This window comes from Amblyraja radiata, chromosome 14 (genome assembly GCF_010909765.2).
Source record: "Amblyraja radiata isolate CabotCenter1 chromosome 14, sAmbRad1.1.pri, whole genome shotgun sequence".
Lineage (NCBI taxonomy): Eukaryota > Metazoa > Chordata > Chondrichthyes > Rajiformes > Rajidae > Amblyraja > Amblyraja radiata.
Window position 1 is genome coordinate 32,546,477 of NC_045969.1, and position 23,529 is coordinate 32,570,005.

Here is a 23,529-nt window from a genome sequence, read left to right on the forward strand (position 1 = left end):
AGATACAGCATGGAAACAGGTTCTTAGATCCACTGACTCCACGCCGACCATTTATCACCTGTTCACCACTAGTTCCATGTTATCCCAATCTTTCCATCCAGTCCCTACACACGAGGGCCAATTAACCTTCAAATCCTGTATGTCTTTGGGATCTGTGAGGAAGACAGTAAGAAACATTTCCCAGGATGCTAGATGGAACAGCTTTAATATGTGAGGATGAAACTTGAAAAGAAACAAGTTTTATAAACAAAAAAATGGTGGAACCCTGAAATACGTTGCCTGGGACAGTAGCAGAAGATGATGCGGTAGTGGTATTTCAAAAGCTTTAACATGGATATGCTGGGGATATGGATCGTGTAAAGCCAGAAGAGATGTTTAATTTGACATCATACTCGACAGACATATCCTGGGCAGAAGGGCCCGTCTCTGTTCTATACTGTTCTATGTTCCGTGTTTTAATTCAAAGTGGGATAGCTCTTCCCCAGTTGTACGTCTTAACATCATTAAGTTATACAATGCACCTTTTATGGGATACCACAGGGTAATTAGATGAAACAGCAGCACCTACCATTATGAAGCACATCATTTTCGAATGAAAACAGATTTATCACATTCAGAGAGAAAAAAGACTGCAGAAGCTTGACTTGCTGCATTGTCACCAAAGACATTGCAGGTGGGGCTCATTAACAATCCACAACACAACAGGAGATCAGAATTAATTACATGATTGATGCCCACAGAAATTGGGTCCTGCATATTATCCAGAGAGCATTAATAGTCCCCAAAGTTTGGATTATTTGAAAATACCAAGGGAGTGCCACACAGGGGAGTGAGGATAAAATTTATCACAAACAACCAGGGACACCGCAGGTGTGTTGAAGGAAATATTCCACTGCATGGATTAATCTCTGACACAGCTGAGATCATTACTGTTCAATTTCTTTTATCTGATAATTCTGCAGCGATTAACCTAGAGGCATTTTACTACACTGATAGTTGTTGTGACATCCAACAAAGAACTGCCACCTAAACTGCACCCAGTGTATGGAACACATGAATTGTGTACTGGAATACATTTCCTGTCCATTCCCTCCAGAGATGCTGCCTGTTTCGCTGAGTTCCTCCAGCACTTTGTGTTTTGCTTTGTTTCATTTCGGCAGTTTCACTACATCTTATTTTACATTAGGTGCCAATTCAACACTTAGCAGCCATGGCATTTGAATTTAAGGTTGGGTCAATCTACTTGTGGCTCCTGTGAAATGTTAAAATATTCTCATTTTAAATAAATTCTTTATGAGAGGTGACATTAGAGAGACCTATTCTTTGTGAGGAGCTGGAGATGATAGATTTAAAATTATAGAACGTATAAAAGCACAGCACAGGAACAAGCCGTTCAGTATCCACGCTGAAGCTCATGCCAAGTTAAACTAATCTGCTCAGGACAAAGATAGGCGACGCTTCGGGGCAGGCTCTTTCTTCAGACCCGACCCGAAACGTCGCCTATCCATGTTCTCCAGAGATGCTGCCTGACCCACCGAGTTACTCCAGCACCGTGTATCTTTTTTTTGCTCCTCATTTGTTTGGCTGGTTCATAGATATTTTGAAAGATCTGATCATTTGCTTGTGACTGACTGATACCGCCAAACCACTGACGGCAGAGGAAAATCAAGTTATCACAAAGTAAATAGACGGACAAATTTGGAGTTTTCATCCACCGTGCATTAAAAATCAGCATCTCAAATTAAAACTACTAATAAGTGATATATTATTAAGGAACAATCTTGCTTTATATTATTTACAAAATATGTATTTTCCATAATAAAGTAACTTCATAGTACACTCATTGTTGACTGCTATGAATTGTGCAACTGTTATCATAGAATGCTTCAATATTGTATAAGAATAATCCAATGTGTGAATGGGTAGATGAGTTGAGGGCAGAGTCATTAGTGTTCCCTACAACCCCAGCACTGGCCTTGAAAATAAACAAAACACTACTTTCCAAAAATATCAGGGTGATAGTAATTGGAAGTTTGGACGGGGCTTCAAAAGCATATCAAATTACTGAAACAGGTTAAAAACATCTGCAAACTACAGTGGTCCCGACCCGAAACAGTACCTGTCCATGTTTTCTAAGGAAGCTAGCCGAGTTAGTCCAGCATTTTGTGTCTTTCCTCAAATTTCAAATGTACCGGTTTCTGCACCACCTAACTTTGGGCTGTATATCAGTCACAGTGCCATAGGTTTACCACTACAGGGCACTGCAGCTCACAGGGTGTTTTAAACTGGTCACAAATAAACTTGAAGAGCATCAGCCTCTTACTCCCCCCACCCCCACGTAAATGAATCCAAGACTAAAGAAGGCTGTGGAGGCCAAGTCAATGGATATTTTTACGGCATAGATAGATAAATTCTTGATTATTACGGGTGTCAGGAGTTTTGGGGAGAAGGCAGGAGAATGGGGTTAGGAGGGAGAGATAGATCACCTAAAAAGCGTAGGTTTAAGGTGAGGAAGGAAAACTTTAAAGGGAATCCAAGTGGCAAACCTTTTACACAGAGGGTGGTGAGCAGATGAAGTGAGCTGCCAGAGGTGGAGGTGGTGGTAGCAGGTCTAATTACAACATTTAATAGACATTTGGACAGGTACAATGGATAGGAAACTAGTCCAAAATTAGGCCATTTGGCCCATCAAGTCTACTCTGACATTCCGTCATATCTGATCTATCTCTCCCTCCTAACCCCATTCTCCTGCCTTCTCCCCAATGGGTGGGAAACGATCAGAGGGACATGGGCCAAATGCGGGCACGTAGGATCAGCGTAGATAATCAAGTTGGTCAGTGTGGATGAGATGGGCTGAAGGGTCTGTTTCTGTGCTGCAGAGCTCCATGAATCTCACCTCTATCCCCACCACCCCCTGCAGCTTTAGATCTGTAGACCTCAGTGTGAGCCAACTATGGTTAGGGCACATCATGCCTGAGACATTGTGTTGCATCACTTTTTGTACACAATCCAAATTGTGCCATGCATTAGGGCCTGGGCTGTAGGGAGAGGTTGAGCGGGCTGGGACTTTATTCCTTGGAGCACAGGAGGCTGAGGGGTATAAAATCATGCGGGTAATAGACAGGGTGAATGCAGAGTCTTGTACGCACGGTAGAGGAATCAAGAACAGGAGCACATGGGTTCTCTGGCGAACTTGGATAGGTGACATTTTGGATAAGATCAGTCAGAAGAAGCGCCCCGACCCGGAATACCACCGGCAGAATCTATGTTCTTCAGAGATGCTGTCTGACCATTATGGGCTCCACTCTCCCCAAGATCAGTTGCCAGCCCCCTCGGAATTGTTCTAACCTTTTCTCGCCTCCAGTTTCTCTCCCCCCCCCCCCCCCCCCCCCCCCCCCCCCACCTCTACTTTCAGTCCGAAGGGTTCCAACCCAAAACGTCACCTAGTCCTTTTCTCCAGCGATGCTGTCTGACTCACTGAGTTACTCCAGCATTTTATGTCCATCTTCGGTTTCAACCAACATCTGCAGTTCCAACACCTAAACATGACCCACCGAGTTATTCCAGCATTTTGTGTCATTAGTTCAAAAATGATACTACTTCGGTCGCAGCAAGAAAGCTTACATTTTGTAAAAGGACAAAACTGCTGGTAAAGCTTCCAAATAACTTGCGGGTGAAAAAAAATGCCAGGATATCCGACCATTATCTATCCTACAGCACATGAGCATTCTGAAGTTGTTGTGCTACACAGATAGGAAGCAGACAAATGTTGCACCCTATCACATTCCTGGTTTGGAGAGCACTAGGAAGTATGACCATAGCAACCAGATTATCAGCATGCTTCATATTTCCTCTCAGAACAATCTACACAGAAATGGTGGTTCTTGGGCTTCAGCTTTCGTAACGACAAAAAACAAATTCCAGTCACATTTCACATTTAATGTGCCGGAGATCTGTTACTGCATTGTTGACGAATGTGTATCGAGCAGTTGCAATTTAAAGTTCATAGACCTACGTGGAGAACTTGGCAGATATGTGGACATGTACCTTCTGGTCCTTCATCTTTCTGGCACCCTGGGAAGTTAGTTTGAACACAAGAGCTAAAGGCATCACCAACGGAACAAAGCTGCAACCAGTTTACAACTTTGGCAGGAACTTTCTGGGTTTGGATAAGTGCAATGCTTGTATTGGAACATCACTATGCAAAAAATTATTCAAAGAAGAAATCAGGTGAGTTTTATGATTTTACCTTAAACACCATCAGATATGAAAAGCCAAATATATTCAGAACACCAATTTATATGAAATAATCCTAATTAGATGGTTCTAATTTTGTTCACAGTGATTCTAGCAACATCAGTTTAGTTTTGGGAAGAGTGGTTTGTAGGGGTACAGGAGCCAATTGAAACTGGTCCCTACAATTTGAATAGTTTCCTTTGCACAGAGATTGTGAAATTTCCTTTCAGTCGATTTAGGTGTCTTTAAATTCACCGTTTCCATCCGAACACTGGAAATTTTGGAAATTGTGACTGGCAGAAGAAAGTGTCTCGTTATCAGACCCCATTTGCTTAATAGTTTATTGTTTGATTCTTCTTTACATATTGGAAACAATGTTATGGGGAAATATTGGCAGAAAAGAATAATCTAATACCTTTTATTTGATGCCATAATCCACTATCGACCAATATTGTTACTTTACCTTTTTAGTTTCTGGCCAGATCTGAAATAAACAAACCTGACATGTTATTTGTCAGAAGGTACACAAAAATACTGGAGAAACTCAGCGGGTGCAGCAGCATCTATGGAGCGAAGGAAATAGGTGACGTTTCGGGCCGAAACTTTACCTATTTCCTTCGCTCCATAGATGCTGCTGCACCCGCTGAGTTTCTCTAGCATTTTTGTGTACCTTCGATTTTCCAGCATCTGCAGTTCCTTCTTGAACAACATGTTATTTGTCAGAATTGTATTGGTTCTTTCCACATTATTTGCGGGAAAAAAACAAAGAAACTGAATGTGAGAAATCTAATAACAATTAGTCAGAATTAAAAACTTGGGGGTGAAATTGACCAATGATGGAGTGATAGTGAATCAAATTCCATTGGAAAAGATCAGCGATGGTGTCAAATGACTGCGAATCAACACCAAGCTCATTTCCTGCCATTGTATTAGACCACGTATCTTTACTTCAGAACGTTGCCTCCTTGCTTCTCAAACGGAACGATCCTGGTGCAGCACATATTTAGTTTAGTTTGGAGATGCAGCGCGGAAGCAGGCCCTTCGGCCCACCAGGTTTGTGCTGGCCAACGATCATACACTAGGTATATCCTGCACACTAGGGGTAATTTACAGAAGTCAATTAACCTAGAAACCTGCATGTCTTTGGAATGTGGGAGGAAACCGGAACACACAGAGAAAACCCACAGAGTCACAGGGAGAATGTGTAAACCACATACAGACAGCACCCTTAGTCAGGATCAAACCCAGCTCGCTGGCGCTGTGAGGAATCAACTCTACCTCTGCACCACTGTGCCACCCTAAAAAACTGTTAAAAAAAATGAGGAAGCAGACACGAAAGAAACCATGTAATAATGGAAATGAAATCAGTACAATTTATACAACTACCACCGATCTTTCTCCTGGCTAAAACTTTGAGAAGCTTCAATGACATGGAGGTAATATGAAGTATACAGATGAAAATACAATCTGGCAACATCAGTCCTACACTTTCCAATATGGGTATCAGACCTACCATACCCAACTCTTTCCTGTTGAAGGAAACAAACCCATTTATATCTTGGACTGAAGTATGAAAATGCTGAAATAACTCAGCAGGGTGCTCGTGTGATGAAGAGCGTCCATTTGTCAGGCCAAGGACCCTCTCATCAGTACTGGAAAAGTGAGAAAACAAGCATGTATTCGATTGTTGAGACATAGATTTGGATGGAGAGGAAATGTTCATGTTAGGGTGGAAGCCAAAGCTGTCAAGGTAACAATACATATCTGTAGCTCGAGAAGGAAGAACAAAAACATTCAAATGGAAATATACAGCATCAATCCATGAAGAAACAAAAGCTGGTGCCTGAAACCGTTCAAGTCCAGAGGGGTACAACATACAGAGAAAGACAAAAGGTCAATGATTCAATGATACCTCATTGTCACATGTACCAAGATACAGTGAAATACTTTGTTTTTGCGTACAATCAGTAATCACACAGTCGACCTCACCTCGGCAGAGCTGCCATGTTTCTGAGGCCGACAAAGTTGCAAAAGTTCACAAAACAGTCCCATTTGTGGCCTGCCGCCGCACGTGGCAGCAGGTAACCCCCCTGCCGGGTCCCTCTTCATCCTCAATGCCTCCCCCAGGTCCCCCTACGTCCTCAATGCCTCCAGGTCCCCCTTCATTCTCAATGTCCCTCCTACCGGGTTCCCCCTTAATTCTCGGTGCCCCCCCCCCCCCCCCACCGGCCCCACTATTGATGGACGAGATGGGCAAACAATCAGGGAGTCATGGAGGGAATGATCCCTTGGGAATGATGAATGAGGAGTGAAGACAAGGGGAAGGCGTGTCTGCTGCAGAATCCCGTTGATGGTGGTGGCAATCAGAGGTGGATGCCTCTAAAGTGAAGGCTGCTGGGGTGGGAAGGGCAACGCTATCCTTGTTCAGGCTGGGAAGTGAGGGCATGAGAACAGAGTTCAGAAAGTGGAGGAGACAGTGCCCAAGAACGCTGTAAACTATGATGGAGGGAAAGCAACGAGAAAGAGAAAAATAAGATAGCTTTATAGGCATGGAAAGTCTCATCATCAGAGTCGATACAACAAAGACTGATATGAAGCATGCTGACAATCTGGTTGCTATGGTCATACTTTCTATTGCTCTCCAAACCAGGAATGTGATAGGGTACAACAAAAATCTGTGAGTCCTTGCAGGAAGCAGGGCTAAGTGGGGGACATAGCTGTAGTTAAGATGGCTGTGGAAGCTAGTGGATTTATAACAAAAATCAATCGTGCATCTTCCCCCGACCAATCAACCAAGATTAACAATTTTTAAAGTTAGTGAGCTCGGAGCAGGAAGCATTTCGGGTGGTACATTTGTACAGCGGTGGAGTTGCTGCCTCACTGTGCCAGAGACTTGGCTTCGGTCCTGACGACGGGCGCTGTTTGTACAGAGTTTGGATATTCACCTGGTGCCTGTATGGATTTTCTCCACGTGCTCCAGTTCCCCCCCACACTCCAAAGACCTACAGGTTTGTAGGTTAATTGGCTTTGGTAATACAGTAAATTGTCCCTAGAGTGTTGGGCAGTGTTAGTGTATGGGGTGATCACTGGTCGGCGTGGACTCGGTGGGCCGAAGGGCCTGTTTCCATGCAGTAAATAAACCAATAGAAGATGTCTAATACAGTGGGAGTAGGATGGAGAATTAAAAAGTGAGGTAACCGGAAACCAAACATCACACATGTGGAGTGAACATGCGCGCTGTATCTCTAAAGTCTCAAGGGCCTGTCCCACTTGAATGCGATTGCGTGCGTTTGGCGCAACCAACCGGAAGCGGAGTTCACGCGAAGTTCGCACTAAGTTCGCACTAAGTTCGCACTAAGTTCGCACTAAGTTCGCGCGTGACGTAATTTACGTCATACTTACAAATCAGCTGGGCAGGAGGCGGGCCGACTGAATTTGGGCGTCGCACGGCGTCGGGCGGTGACATCATCACGCAACTCCATGCCGGGCGGTGACGTCATCACGCAACGCCACGCGCTAGGCGTACGCCGTCAAGAAGCTGCGAACGTCGTCAAGACGCTGCGTACGACGTCAAGACACTGCATACTGCGTGCGTACACGGGCCGTCAGGCCATTGGCGCGTGAAGATTTTGGTCACTGCAGGAATTTCGGAGCCCCGCGCGATGTTGGGACCAGCCCCGCACAACTCCACGCTTCTAAGTGGGACCGGCTCCGCGCGGCCATACGGTGCCCGTACGCCTCAAGCAGCCACGAGGTCGCGTATTTGCAAGCCAAAGTCGCGTAAGTGGGACATGCCCTTAAGGGAAAGTAATTGCTAAATTGCATAATACCATCTTTGGTAAGCACACAGAGTGAAAGGATAAAGAATTGCTATTCTCCAGAATGCACAAGAATTATTTCCCTGCATCTCACGTCTCCACATTGTTTGCAGATTTGAGAATTGGCTGTCTGCAGATTTAAAACTCCCTCCCAGCCACAGGAAGACGTACTTTGCTAACTACAGCGTGGATGCCGAGACCTGGAAGGCGGTCGTCATTTCTCGACTACAAAGCAATTACCAGAATGAACTTTCTGATAGGAAAATCTGTCTCTCAGCAGCAAAGAAAATTGGCTGCAGCATTGAAAATGTCCTTCGAGCCACAGAGCGCTTCCAGAAATGGCTCACAGCTGATCGGCTGACTGCTGAACTGGTTCAGGTATATTTTTCAATTACAAGGCATAGAAGATATTGAATTTTTAGTTTCGTTTATAGATAGTGTGGAAACAGGCCCTTCAGCCCACTGAGTCTACGCCGACCAGCGATCCGCGTACATTAGCACTACCCTACATACTTGGGACAATTTACAATCTTTTACCAAAGCCAATTAACCTACAAACCTGTACGTCTTTGGTGTGGGAAGAAACCGGAGCACCCGGGGAAAACCCATGGGGAGAACATACAAACTCCACACAGAATGCACCTGTTGTCAGGATTGAACCCGTTGTCAGGTTTGGATAAGGTCACCCCTCAACCTCCCATGCTCCAATGTCCCAGCCTCTCCGATCTATTCCTCCAAGTTAAACTCGTCAGCCAAGGTAACATCCTGGTGAAGCTCTCCTGCCCCATTTCCAAAGTATTGACATCCTTCCTGTAGCTGAGCAACCAGAACTGCACATGGTACTTCAAGTGTGGTCTCTCCAACAATTTGTACAGCTGCATCATGATGTCCCGATTTTAACCCTCAAAACCCGATTAGCATTGGATGATCGTCAAAGTTTATTATCAATATTATATACCATATTATGAACATTGAGTAGAACCTCCCTTGACTATATCAGGCAGAACGCCTTGCTCACCATCTCTTATACAGTTAAATTGCTCAGACCTTTCAGCAAATGCAGAGACAGTGATGTCAATAGGAAGATAGAATTGCTCTAAATTCTAAAATATTAACAGACACAAGTTTAGTTTAGCGACACAGCGCAGAAACAGACTCTTCGGCCCAGCCGAGTCCGTGCCAACCAGCGATCACCCCATAAACTAACACTATCCTGCACACTAGTGACAATTTACAATTGTTACAAAAGCCAATTCACCTACAAAGCTGTACGTCTTTGGAATGTGGGAGGAAACTGGAGCTCCCGGAGAAACCGCACGCGGTCACAGGGTGAACGTACAAACTCCGTACAGACATCACCCGTAGTCAGGATCAAACACGGGTCTCTGGCGCTGTAAGGCAGCAACTCTACTGCTGCGCCACCGTGCCACCTGATGTGTAAGTGAGACACTGAGCAGCTGAATGCTTTTATTTTTGATCAATACTGTTGCCTTTCTGTGTGCACTTCATGCATTCCCTTATGTATTCATGCACAGATTTTAATCAACATTTATTTGTGCTGCAGACCCTCCCAAGCCCCTTGCTGAGGTGTCCATCCCAGCGCCTGTTGGACCGGATTGTTCGACGTTATGCTGAAGTGAGGGACTCGGGCAGTGTCCTGATGCGGCATTTCACCGATCGAGACAAACTGCGCCTGCTCTATACGTTGTCTGTCAACACCCACCCTCTTGTTCTACAGGTGGAGTCCTGCACAACTAATACTCACTTTCATAGTTCCTATTCTCCACTGTGGATACAAAAATAACATGGTCAAACCTTTGGAGCAAATCGAGAGACAAGTAACTTTTTAAATGATGGGCGTTAAAAAGAAATGAATGTTCAGGAGAGACCTGGGCATTCTTGTTCAGGAATCACTGAAGGTTGACATGCAGGTAGAGAAAACAATGAGGAAGGTAAATGATACTTACGCCTTACATTTGTTTGCACGAGGAGTTTAATCACAAGAAACGTTCTGCTAAAATTATATCCATCTGAACATTTGTATCCTTCTGATCCATCTCCTTAAGGTAGGGTATACTTATGATTGAGGTAGTCAGCAGATGGTTATCACATGTTTATTCTGGGGTGGCATTAGGAGAGATTAACCTCTCAGGGTTGCACGGTGGCGCAGCGGTTGAGTTGCTGCCTTACAGCACCAGAGCTGAGATTAATCCTGACTACGGGTGCTGCCTGTGTGGAGTTTTATGTTTTCCCTGTGACTGCGTGGGTTTTCTCCAGGTGCTCCGGTTTCCTGCCACACTCCAAACACGTGCAGGTTTGTAAGTTAATTGGTTTTGGTAAAATAGGAAATTGTACCCTAGTGTGTAGGATTGTGCTGGTGTGCCGGATGTTTGCTGGTAGGCTCGGTGGGCCAAAGGGCCTGTTTCAGTGCTGCATCTCTAAAGTAAACCTATTCTCCATATGGTTCTAAAGAATGAGAGGTGAAACCAAGAATTCTCATTGGAGTACATAGGGCAGATTTACAGTGAAGGCGTAATCTGGTGGAACATAGAAACATAGAAAATAGGTGCAGGAGTAGGCCATTCGGCCCTTCGAGCCTGCACCGCCATTCAATATGATCATGGCTGATCATCCAACTCAGTATCCTGTAACTGCCTTCTCTCCATACCCCCTGATCCCTTTAGCCACAAGGGCCACATCTAACTCCCTCTTAAATATAGCCAATGGACTGGCCTCAACTACCTTCTGTGGCAGAGAATTCCAGAGATTCACCACTCTCTGTGTGAAAAATGTTTTTCTCATCTCGGTCCTAAAAGATTTCCCCCTTATCCTTCAACTGTGACGCCTTGTTCTGGACTTCCCCAACATTGGGAACAATCTTCCTGCATCTAGCCTGTCCAACCCCTTAAGAATTTTGTAAGTTTCTATAAGATCCCCCCTCAATCTTCTAAATTCTAGCGAGTACAAGCCGAGTCTATCCAATTTTAGCGAGTACAAGCCGAGTCTATCCACAGGGGGCCTTGAACCATGAAATTCCCTTCCCAACTTCTCAGTGGCTGAATATATTCAAAACAGATGTTGATAGGTGAATTGTGATATTAAAAAAAAGAAACTGCAGATGCTGGTTTACACCAAAGAGAGACACAAAATGCTGGTGTAACTCAGCAGGTCAGGCAGCATCTCTGGATAAAATAGATTGGTGACGTTTTGGGTCGGGACCCTTCTTCAGAATAGGTGACTTCTTAGATATGAAGAGAATTAAGGATTAGTGCAGGAAGTGGTATCGAACTAAACAATGTCTCTTTTTTTCCTTCTACCCATTCACCACCAATCCCATCCATTTCATTGCAACAGCACACGAGAAGCCAAATTGCATTTTAAACTTGTCATAACACAAATTGCTTTACAATTGCAGAATAACGATTCTTTGAGGTTCTGTGTATACATTTACAAAAATGACAGGCAATGTATACCTAGACGATCTTCAAAGTTTGCCCGCACTCATGATGAGATTTTACTGAGTGATTGGACAATTTTCTACAACAACCACATGGGCCAAATCCTTCTTTCTCAACCATCCACGGTCCTATACTCAAGAAAGACACTGTGAGAGTAAAGGGAAAAGAAAAAAACAAAAATGCAGAACCACCATATGGGAAAAATCCCTCCCAACCTCCAATAAGACAAAATAAAAATTGTCCCGAAAAATCGTCTGGGCCAATGAAGGAACTTACACCATTGCCTGATTGTTTAACCCTTTAGAAACTAATGCAGCTCCCATTGTCAAATAGTTTCAACTCACAAGCTGCCAATGCATCAGAGATATCAATGAGTTACTAGGCAGTTTGGTATACACAGATTAGATTTGTTTATTATTGTCGCTTATACCTGAGGTAAAGTGAAAAGCTTTTGGCTTGCATGCTATTCAGTCAAAAAAAGCCTATACATGAATACAATCAAGTTGTCTACAGTGCACAGATAAAGGATAACATTTTAGTTTAGAGATACGGTGTGGAGTCAGGCCCTTCGGCCCACCAAGTCTGTGCCAACCAGCAATCTACGCACACTAACACTATCCTATAAACACACTAGGAAAAATTTTACAATTATACCAAGCCAATTAACCTACAAACATGAAGTCTTTGGAGTGTGGAAAGAAACCAGAGCCCCCAGAGAAAATCCACACAGGTCCCATGGAGAATGTACAAACTCAGCACAGACAGCATCTGTAGTCAGGATCGAACCCGGGTCTCTGACACTGTAAGGCAGCAACTCTGCCGCTGCGCCACTGTGCTGCCCTAAGCGTACAGCATTTAGAGCAAGATCTAACATTGAGGTCCGATTTGTGTTAGTTGAATGGTCTCCAATGCGGTAGACGGGAGGCCAGGCTGCACTCTCAATGATAACAATTCATCTAAAAATCAAACACTTTCTGCAAAACTGACATATAGATTTTTTTCAGCTTTTCCCAGGGATAGAAGGATGGCCATTTGTGCGATACTTCGGCTCTTGTGGTCGACTAATGGTGACTCCCTGGACAAAACCCATCAAAGAGTTCTACAATGCATCACCTGAAGATACTGCCGATGTTGCCTACCAGCTTCTACAGATTACACACTTGCTCGGAAACAATGACCTGAATTATTTTATGTACTACACCAGTGTCAATGACAATATGTTCGGCACCTTTGAGGATGAGAGACTTTACATTATAGACACCAGCACAATTGGCATCATTGACAAGCTGGAAGGTAAGCATTCAAGAGAAACAAGGAACTGCAGATGCTAGTGTATAAAGAGAGACACAAAGTGCTGCAGTAACTCAGTGGGTCAGGCAGCATCTTTGGAGAATATGGGTTACCTGTTCACACTAGTTCTATGTTATCCTGTTTGACAGAGGCCAATTAGCCAACAAACCCGCGTGTCTCTGGGATGTGGGAGGAAACCGGAACACCCGGAGGAAACCCACACGGTTGCCAGGGAGAACGTGGAAACTCCACACAAACATCACCCGTATAGAACCTGGGTCTCTAGCACTGTGAGTCAGCAGCTCTACCAGCTATGCCACCGTGAAGCCACATTGAAAAAGTGATTTAATTTAAGCATGGTCTAAAAATGTTCATGAGGGGACTCAGCCATGTGAATGAAAAACACTAGTGAAGTAATTAGATCACGAGGTGACAACAGATGAGGTGAAGCATTTGCTCAACTGAAGTCAAGCAACACTCCTGATTCGGTGTCAGAAGGTTGTAGTGAAGAGTGAAGCCCCAGTTCTGGGAAAGTGGCAGCAAATTCCCATTTAATGTACTTGTGGGGCAAGGTCAAGGAAATAGAAGTATAAAGCTCAATAAGATCCCAAATGATCCTGATGCATCCACTTTCATGCTCTCTCCCCTAAATTCAAATGTACAAGCCGCACTGATTTTTCCTTAGACATCCTGTGAGTTACATTCTCAAAATAAAACAATCTCCCTTCCATTAACTCCATTTTCACCTCATGCTGCCTCAGCAAACCACCAGCAAAATCAAGGACGAGTTGCACCCAGGCTTCTCCCTCTTCTCTCCTCTCCCATCGGGCAAGAGGTATAGAAGTGTGAAAACACACACATCCAGATTCAGGGACAGGTTCTTCCCAGTCAGGCAACTGAACCATCCTACCAACAACTAGAGAGCAGTCTTGAGCTACTATCTACCTTAATGGAGACCCTCTGACTATCTTTGATCAGACTTTACAGGACATTATCTTGCACTAAACATTATTGATGTTATTCCCTTCAACATGCATTGCACACTGTGGGTGGCTCGCTTGTAATCATGTATCATCACTGATGGGTTAGCACGGAACAAAAGCTTTTCACTGCACCTCAGCACACGTGACAATAAACTAAACTCAAACTCAAACAAAGGGAATACAAACAGAATTTCTCTCAAAATAAACATGCTGATTTAGACTACTCACATTGTAATCTTAGTGCTGAACACTATATACCAATCTCATTGTCATGGATATTGCTCAGTAGAATAGAATGCAAACTTACCCCTCGCCATCCTCCCAGCTGATAGTTGTGGGATCCACAGGAAGCAGCAATGTCCACGGTCAGCTCTTAGGCGTCAAAAAGCCTTCTGCATTGTCAGCAGCACGGCTTGGGTAACCAAATCTGGTCCACTCTCCTTCCCACAACCCAGTGCTTGTAACTGTTCAACAAATCATATAATTAATTATAATTTATACATTAAAACTATATAGTCTTAATTCTTTTAAAAATAGACTTCGCTCCCAAGACATTAAAAGAATTATCAATGTTTCAGAACGTACAAATATATAAATTGTACATAAACACCCCAAGAAGTTAAAAAGACAACAATTGCCAAGGACATCCAAATCCCCACCAAAATAACTAAAATTTATCCCAATCCCACTATTCTGAAAAAGGGCAGGGGAGTTATCGAGAGTTTTTCCTCAATCAGCATCATGAAAGCACATTGGCTGGTTGGTATCATACTGTTATTTGTCGTAAGGTGGTGCCTGCAAATTAAGCTAGCTGCTAGGTGCTCCGACAACAATCAATGAAGGTAAATCCTTTTGGGAATAGTGGGATTGTCAAGTTTCTTTCTCAACCTGTGAGAAAATAGTTAGTTTTATATTCTTTCTATTAGTCAATTTTCTAGCCATTATAAAGCTGTTTTATACTCAATATGACAATTTAACATCAGATCTGGTGCAGGGTCACTGTCTTCAATGAAGATGTGGAAACCTTTCAAACAGTTTAGAGTCAGTCATACAACATGGACAGAGGCCCTTTGGCCCATCTTGCCCATGTCGACCAAGATACTAATCCCGAGTTTGACCCATAACCTAGTACCTGTCCAAATGTCTTTTAACTGCCTAAACAACCTCATTTGCTAACCAGTCAGAGGAAAGACTATATGTAATGAATCGAGTCGGACACACATCAAGATACAACACATGTTTATTAAAGTCCACTTACAGCATCGGCCTGCAGGACATTACAGTAATTAGCAGCTGCTCAGACTGAATTACGTAAGCAAGCTCTTGGTAATATAAATCGCATATTAGGCAGAGCAACTGCTAACAAGCACTACAATTGGTTAGTAGGAAATAACCAATCTATATCTTTCCTTGTAGAAACAAAATAAAGCATAGATACGTGGGGACATGGTGGCTAAACAATATAGGAGCTGGAACGTTAATAACGCATATGGGGAAGTATAGATAATTACACAAAATCACAGTATCTAATGGGTGGCCTGCTAACCCGCCCGGCACGTGTGCGGTACGAGTCCGCATCTCCTCCTTTTACCGGGGATGTGACCTGGGACCCGTGGGGAGGGGAGGTGGTGAAATAGGCAAGTTAGGGGCCGAACGTCGCGAGGAGGCCGCGGGGGATACAGTCTCTGATAGTGGAGCAGCCGGTCCGGCAGTGGGTGGGTATACAAAATGCAAAACCTCTGGATGTGGGGTCGCAGGATGCGGTTCCTTCACTGGTAGATGTTGACGGTTGCGTCTGTAAATGGCTCTGTCCACGTTAACCAGGTAGGAGTGCGGTTCTTTGGCAGGGCTGTGGATGTGACCCAGACAGCCCTTGTTGGTCTGGGGGCGAATAACCTGTCCACTGGTGAGAGGTTCAAGTGGTTTACTGGATTTGTCGAAAAAACGTTTTTGTGTATCGCGCTTGAATTGTAGTTATTGCTGGACCACAGACGGAGAACGAACTTGTGGCTGCAAGAGCTGCTGGGAAACAGGCAGGGGAGCACAGGTTTGGCAAGACATCAGTCGTTGAGCTGGGGAACCCAGTATGGGATCCCTTGCAATGTTCCTTAAATTGAGCAGGTCTAGGTAGACGTCCGATTTAACAAGGTATGAACGCTCCATTAGTTGCTTTGAACTTCGGGCGGCGCGTTCAGCGTGTCCGTTGGACTGCGGAAACTCAGGGCTGCTGGTGATATGTCGAAAGTCCCATCGTTGTGCAAAGTTTTTGAAAAGCTGGCTGGTGAACTGACTGCCGTTGTCAGATAGAAGGCGTGCAGGCGAACCATGCATGGAGAAATGGCGTTGCAACTTCTGGATAACTGCTTCAGATGTGATGGTTTGGAGTAGATCGATGTCCAACCAGCCCGAATAAGAGTCGACAAGAACCAGATAGTGCTTCCCATGCCATTCGAATATCTCGGTGGCTACCGTGGACCACAGTAGAGAAGGAACCGGGTGCGTTAGTAAGGGCTGCTTCTGCTGATGTGGCGTCAGGCTTTTGCAGATGGTGCAGACTTCAGTTTTGTCACGTATGTACTTGGTCATACCAGGCCAGTAAAACATGCTCTGTGCCCATTGTAAAGTTGCCTCCACGCCGGGGTGGTCCCTGTGGACAGCGTCGAAGTACTTGTCCCGGAGGACAGCTGGGACAACGGCCGTGTGGCCCTTAACTGTAATCCCGTCCTGTACCAGTTCGTTGCGAACCAGGAAGTATGGGCGGATTACGAGTGGGGGGTTGTGTTGTTTATCCGGCCAGTCACGCCGGATGACTGTGGACAGCAATTGTAGTCTCGTCAGCAGCCGAGTGCTCTGCCAGGCTGCTTATTCAATCAGTAGGAACATAAGATACCTTCATTACTGAGAACTGTTCAGAGTTGTTGTTCGCTGGTTTTGCATGGGGCCCTTGATAGTGTGTCAGCTATGTGCATGTCCTTGCCTTTTTTATAGACAATGTTGAAATCAAACCGTTGCAGCTCCATCATCATCTGCTGCAGGCGGGCCGGAGCAGCGTGAATGGGTTTATTCAAGATAGTGACCAGCGGCTGGTGATCTGTTTCTATAGTCACAGACTTCCCAAAAATAAAGTCCTTGAATTTTGTGCAGGCGAAAGCCACTGCGAGCAATTCTTTTCCAATCTGGGAGTAATGTTGTTCAGTATCAGTTAATGTGCGAGAGGCATATGAAACAGGCTTGCAGTCGCCATCGGTAGTGGTCTGCAGGCAAGCAGCGCCAAGTCCGTACTGGGACGCATCGCAAGTAAGCGTTACTGGTAACTCCAAAGCAAAGTAGGCGAGAGTAGGTGCACTAGCCAGCTGCAACTTGAGGGTATCAAAATCTTTAGTGCTGCGGATGCCAGGTTCATGCAGCGTCTTTGTGTGTCAGTTCCCGCAGGGGGGGCAGATATGTCGCTGAGTTTGGGAATAAATTTCCCCAGGTAGCTGACCATGACTGTCTCCGACTGGAGGCGTCGGTTCGTATCCCACCTCTGACACCATGTAATGATCAAGTCGGACACACATCAAGATACAACACATGTTTATTAAAGTCCACTTACAGCATCGGTCTGCAGGACATTACAGTAACTAGCAGCTGCTCAGACTGACACGTAAGCAAGCTCTTGGTAATATGAATCGCATATTAGTCGGAGCAACTACTAACAAGCACTACAATTGGTTAGTAGGAAATAACCAATCTACACTATACATGATTACAATCGAGCCATCCACAGTGTATAGATACATGGTAAGGGGAATATTGTTTAGTGCAAGATAAAGTCCAATTAAAGATAGTCCAAGCATCTCCATTGACGTAGATAGTAGCTCAGGACCATGAATGAAAAAGACTGCATTCAGCCTATCCATTACACTCTTGAATTTCTACACTACTATGAGATTACTCCTCAACCTCACGTGCTTCACGGACTAAAGCCCGTGCCTGTCAAACCTCTTCCTATAGCAGGACCCTGAGTTCTGATGACATCCTCTTAAATATTCTCTACACTCATTTCAGTTTAATGGCAGTTTTCCTCAGAACTTTACCAAAGTTATTTGACAACAGAAAAAGTCCTGTGTCAATCCACCCCTAAAATTTGGCCCACTTTAAAGCACTGGTTACGCAACATGAAATACCCAGTTGTTGAAATGGTTGGTGATATGTTTAAACCCCTCTCTCATTCATGCATTAAATATATACTTAAATATATACTTGTCAAGTTTGAACCAAGTTGTTCATTGTCTTTAGACCACTGAGTCCGCGTCGACCAGCGATCACTCTGCACACTAGCACTGTCCTGCACACTAGCACTGCCCTGCACACTAGCACTGTCCTGCACACTAGCACTGTCCTGCACACTAGCACTGCCCTGCACACTAGCACTGTCCTGCACACTAGGAATAAATTACAATTTGACCAAGGCAAATTAACCTACAAATCTGTACATCTTTGGAATGTGGGAGAAAACCAGAACACCTGGAGAAAACCCACGCGGTCGCAGGGAGAACATACAAACTCCGTACAGACAGCAGCCATGGTCAGGATCAAACTCTGGTCTCTCTTGCTGTAAGGCAGCAACTCTACCACTGCGCCACAGTGCCACCTCTTATTCTACTCAATGTCACCTTCCTGCACCAACCCAATGTCTAGTGATTCGCTAAACTCAAAAATGTCTCAAGATCTGTCTTGAATATACTCAGCCACCGAGCCTCTTGTTAAGAGATTCCGTTGATAGGCCTTCTGAAGTGTCATTTTTTTCTCTTTTCCATCCTGAATGGCCAATCTCTTAAGATTTACTGCTGGGCCACTGTGCCACACCCAATGTCCATCCATTTTTGTAGATGAACAAGTGTGCATAAAATATGATTTGTTTACATGCAGTTTCATTTTTCTGCAGATAAGGAATTTGTCCATGGAAAAAAGGATATCTTCTCTTGTTTGACGTCAGACTGCAAAACTGATGTGGCATCTTGTGGGAATATCAGTGAGGCACTGAGCTTCACAAAGGTGTGCAGGGATCTCCTGCCTCACCTTGTGGTAGGAAAATTTGCCTCTTCCCCAACCGTGCAGAACCAAATAGACAGATATCTGGGTCTCTGCGGTGATGAGATGCTCTCCACGAAGGTTGTTCTTGAGGCAGCTGGATCACTTATAGAATTGTTAAAATCGTTGCGCTCTTGTGATCCCCGTTTCGAATACAGATATCCAGAATGCAAATATAATAAAGACTATTGATACCCTACACCTTCTCTAGGGTTCAATTAGTTTGTATTGCACAGTGTATCCACCTACCTTGCATTTGTGCACATTTATTCATATACAACAAATTACATAATGTGCTGTGCTTTTGTAGAATCTATCTTCTATACATAAATCTAAAACTCTGATCTGGTGCACTTCCGGTTTGTGTGGCTTTTCTATTTGCGCAAAAACAGTACGCGATAGCGCTACGGTTTTTCGCCAGCTTACTCACCGTTCTCCTGTGCTGCGAGTACAAGAAGTTTTGTTCCGATCAATGTTATATATGGTAAACGTTATCAAGGTTTAAATATTGTAAAAACCGCGCATGTGTCGCTGGAGTCGTGCCCAAGCCCGGGACCTGGGCCAAGGTGTACCAATGCCTCGAGGGCCACCCGGCCACCGCCATCCTGCAGCACAGCCTCCGCTTCCTGCTCTGCGGGCAGCTCTGGCTCAGCCACCCGCCACCCTCATCCCGCCCCCGGTACAGCGCCTACAGCTAGGGCCGGGCAGAGTACGAGAACCAGGCCGAGTTCCAGGCCCTGGCGCTGCTCCACAATATGGGTAGGTGCTGGGGCAGGGAATGGGAGCGGAGGATGAGGGAAATGGGGAGGAGGGAGATGGAGTGGTAGAGGGAGATGGGAGGGCGGGAGCTGCAGCGCCGAGCCCCGCTGTCTACCCACAGGCGAGGGTCACCGCAGGTTCCGGAACGGGCAGCGCTCCTGCAGCTCCGGCCTGTAGGTGTGGAGGAAATGAGCCGCACCTGCACAGTTGGGGGCTATGGGTGAGTGGTGGAATATTGCATTGGGGGAACGGGTTGCGTTGAGGGAACGGGTGAGTGGTGGAATATTGCGTAGGCACGGACATGGGAAGTGGCCCTAACGCACCGCGCCGTTACACGGAGAGAGGGAGCGCCGCAGCCCGACTCACAGCATGGGGAGGGGGGGAGAGAAGACTGATGGAGGGGGGGGAGAGGGTTGAGGGAGGGGGGACGGAGAGGGGAGAGAGGGTGAGTGGTGGAATATTCTGTTGGGGAACTGGTTGCATTGGGGGACCAGGCCTCCCGTGTGACAGGTATGGAAGTTATTATAGGCATTATGAGACGTGAATTGGCCAAGATAGACTGGCAATTGATTCTTAAAGGGTTGACGGTGGATATGCAATGGAAGGCATTTAAAGACTGCATGGATGAACTACAACAATTGTTCATCCCAGTTTGGCAAAAGAATAAATCAGGGAAGGTAGTGCATCCGTGGATAACAAGGGAAATCAGGGATAGTATCAAAACAAAAGATGAAGCATCCAAATTTGCCAGAAAAAGCAGCCTACCAGGGGACTGGGAGAAATTCCCCATATCTCCCAGCACTCTCCCTTCTTCAGCCTCCCTCTCCTCCTCCCCTCCCCCAATCCCTCACTCACCTGTCCCTCCCTCTCCTTTCCCCTACCTTCAGTCACTCCCTCCATAACTCCTCTCGCCTCCCTAACCCCCTCCTATTCCTCTATCCCCCACTCACCTCCCCTATCCCTCTTCACTGCTCCCACTGCCCTCTAACCCCTTTATTCCCCACTCCCTAACTCCCCCTTTCTCTCCCTCTATTCCCCCTCCTCCCCCACTCTCCCTCCTCACCTACCCCACTTTCCCCCCCTCTCCCTCCCTACCCCCTCCTCTCCCTCAATCCCACCACTCTCCCTCCTCACCTCCCCAAGATCTCGAGGATGCCACTTCTTTCCCTCCTTGCGTGCCCGGAGGAGCAGCAGCCATCGGCCTCAGAGCCAGACTCAGCGCCCAGGCCTCGGATCCTCGGTGCGGCCTCAGGCTGCCGCCGCTCTGGCCCGGAGCAGCAGCCGTCAGCCTCAGAGCCAGCCTCATTGCACAGGCCACGGATCGTCGGCGCGGCCTCTCCCCGCACCCAGAGCCGCCCGCAGACTTAGCCCCAGCACCAAGGCGGCGGATCCCCTCGCAAAAGTAAAATGGAAGTTATCTTACCCGTGTCGCTGTTGTGAAAAAAAGATAGCGATCTGAATTCTGGAAAAGCCCCAATTGCGTAGGCGCGGCTGAGGACTCGTTGAGTGCCCTTTGTGATGCCAGTAAAGACACGCACGGGAACCCTCCCCCAACCGTGCATGCGCGGGTGGGGGCACTGTTTTGTTAATTTACGTTTTAAACATTAATAACTTTTAAAATATACCATCAATCTGAACAAAACTTGTTTCATTTACACCCCAGGACAATGGTGAGTAAGGTGGTGCAAAAATTGAAGCTATTGTGTACCATTTTTGCACAAATATAGGTACGTAGGCACAAACAAACTGGGCAAATATAGAAACAAGATGAGAATTTTAGTAATATTTACCAGACCAAGTCATACCCGAACGCAATATTCCACCACTCACCCTTAGCCCCCAAATGCGCAGTCGTGGCTGGCGTGTTCACGTTGTGACGCCAGAGATCCCCGATGTGACGCGAGTCACGGCAACCCTCCCCAAATGCTCCTTGCCATCCCTCTTCCTACCACTATCCTTCTCCATTCCCTCACCCTCAGCAGTTCCTTCCCCCTCCCTCTTCTTTCCTGCCTCCTCCTCCCCACCCTCACCTCTCCCCCCCTCTCCTTTCCCCTAACCCTGTCATTCCCTCTCTCCATAATCCCTCTCCCCTTCCTACCCCCTTTGATGTCATTGTGAGGTGGAAGCTGCTGTGTTTTTTAAAACAGATTTTGTTAAATGTTAATGAGATCCCATTGTGGGGTGGAACACTACTGACGGGCAGTTTATGTAAATGAGATCCTATTGTGATGTAATTGTGGGGTGGAACTGCTGACAGGCAGTTTATGTAAATCAGATCCCATTGTGATGTCATTGTGATGTGGAACACTGCTGACAGGCAGGAAAAGTGGCAAATAAAGTGTTTTTTAAAAAAAAGTTCTCCCCAACAGGCAGTGGGCGGGCATCGACGATCCTGACCCCGGCTCATCCTTGGTTCCACCGGCTGCTTCCCTTTCGGCGCGGGTCATGCCCCCATCCCAAGCCCCGAGTTTTGTGTTTGTTGCGCACGAGTGCCCCTCCCGCTAGGTGTTCCATTGTGACGTCAGTCGAATTTTTTGTTTTGTTTTGTGCGCTTGAGTGCCCCTCCCGTGTGGAGTGTCCCGTCGTGCCTTGGGAGTTCATTGTGACATCAGTCGGAATTATTTCTTCTAAATGAGAACATTGAAAACTAATATTTTGAAGCTGTTTTTAAAAGGTTAGAAATTTGTTAAATATAGGTTGAAATGCGACAGGAAGATATGCATCCGGTCTGGGGAGAAAATGTGAGTAGCATGTATGAAAATGGGAAGGCTGTGGCCAAGCGTTTGGAAGATACAAATTAAGGAGATTAAAAGAAAGCCATCACAGCCCTGGCTCACAGACATTTAGAATGTTAAGAACAAAGGGAAGAGTTTTAGTATAATAGATATAGAAGACATATAAATATAGATAGAAGATAGATAAATATAGACATATAGATAGATCGATGGGTCAAATGTGGGGACTAGCTTAGATGGGACATCTTGGTTGGCATACTCAGGATGGGGTGAAGGGCTTGGTTCTGTGTTGTATGGCCCTATTCTATGGCACTAAAATGGGGATATTCAATGGATACCTGTCGACATTTCTTCAATGTTAAACATTTTCTCCCTTTGAAATGTGGTGCTCTTACTGTGGAAACCAGTTCATTTGCATTCATTCTGATCAGCTTGCTTCTTTGGACCTCAGCTGCAAGTTTTTCAAGGGTCCTTGTCCAAAAGATATAGTTTAGAACGTGCTGAGGAGGGAAACATAAACAGATAACGAATACTCAACTAAAAGCAACACAATCACTTTGCAATGCAAGTTTTCTTTGTCTCCGTTCTAAATGGCTTACCCCTTATTCTTAAACTGTGGCCCCTGGTTCTGGACTCCCTCAACATCGGGAACATGTTTCCTGCCTCTAGCGTGTCCAAACCCTTAATAATCTTACATGTTTCAATAAGATACCCTCTCATCCTTCTAAACTCCAGAATATATAAACCCAGCCGCTCCATTCTCCCAGCATGACAGTCCCGCCATTCCAGGAATTAACCTTGTAAACCTATGTTGCACTCCCTCAATAGCAAGAAAGTCCTTCCTCAAATTAGGGGACCAAAACGCACACAATACTTAGGTATGTTGCAAAGCCTACCTGAAGCGTCGCTGAAAATCTGTCGCTGCGGGTGTGCGCGATTTTGGCGCCGTTTAGAGGGGGGCGGGTTTAAAACGCGATTTTCTCTAGGCTGTTCCAATCGAAGATGTTCAGCCTAGTTAATTATTAACGAAAAATCGCTGGAAGACCCCGTCGCAAAAGCTATTATTAGTTTTAAAGGCCTTGTATAATAGTTATAGTAGTTTAAAAATCAATCTCTAAACCCGCGACCACCGGCAGCCGTCAGGATCGCATAGAGCAGACAATAGAAGGTAAGC

General features: G+C 45.5%; 1 protein-coding gene across 1 annotated transcript; it reads left to right on the forward strand.

Moving 5' to 3' along the window:
- The first annotated feature begins 3,859 nt into the window (after nt 1–3,859).
- On the forward strand, nt 3,860–19,214 carry dipk2b (divergent protein kinase domain 2B). Its single transcript, XM_033033053.1, has 5 exons — nt 3,860–4,230; nt 8,168–8,432; nt 9,619–9,792; nt 12,517–12,805; nt 18,716–19,214. The coding sequence occupies exons 1-5, from the start codon at nt 4,034–4,036 to the stop codon at nt 19,051–19,053; spliced, it is 1,263 nt and encodes a 420-aa protein (XP_032888944.1). The 5' UTR covers nt 3,860–4,033; the 3' UTR covers nt 19,054–19,214.
- Nucleotides 19,215–23,529: the final 4,315 nt, after the last annotated feature.

What these genes read in the sequence shown, in the direction of transcription:
- dipk2b (XM_033033053.1), top strand. Translation starts at nt 4,034, where the DNA reads ATGTGGACATGTACCTTCTGGTCCTTCATCTTTCTGGCACCCTGGGAA. An exon ending in TTATTCAAAGAAGAAATCAG is followed by an intron (nt 4,231 to 8,167) that starts GTGAGTTTTATG and finishes CATTGTTTGCAG; the next exon opens with ATTTGAGAATTGGCTGTCTG. An exon ending in CCCACCCTCTTGTTCTACAG is followed by an intron (nt 9,793 to 12,516) that starts GTGGAGTCCTGC and finishes GATTTTTTTCAG; the next exon opens with CTTTTCCCAGGGATAGAAGG.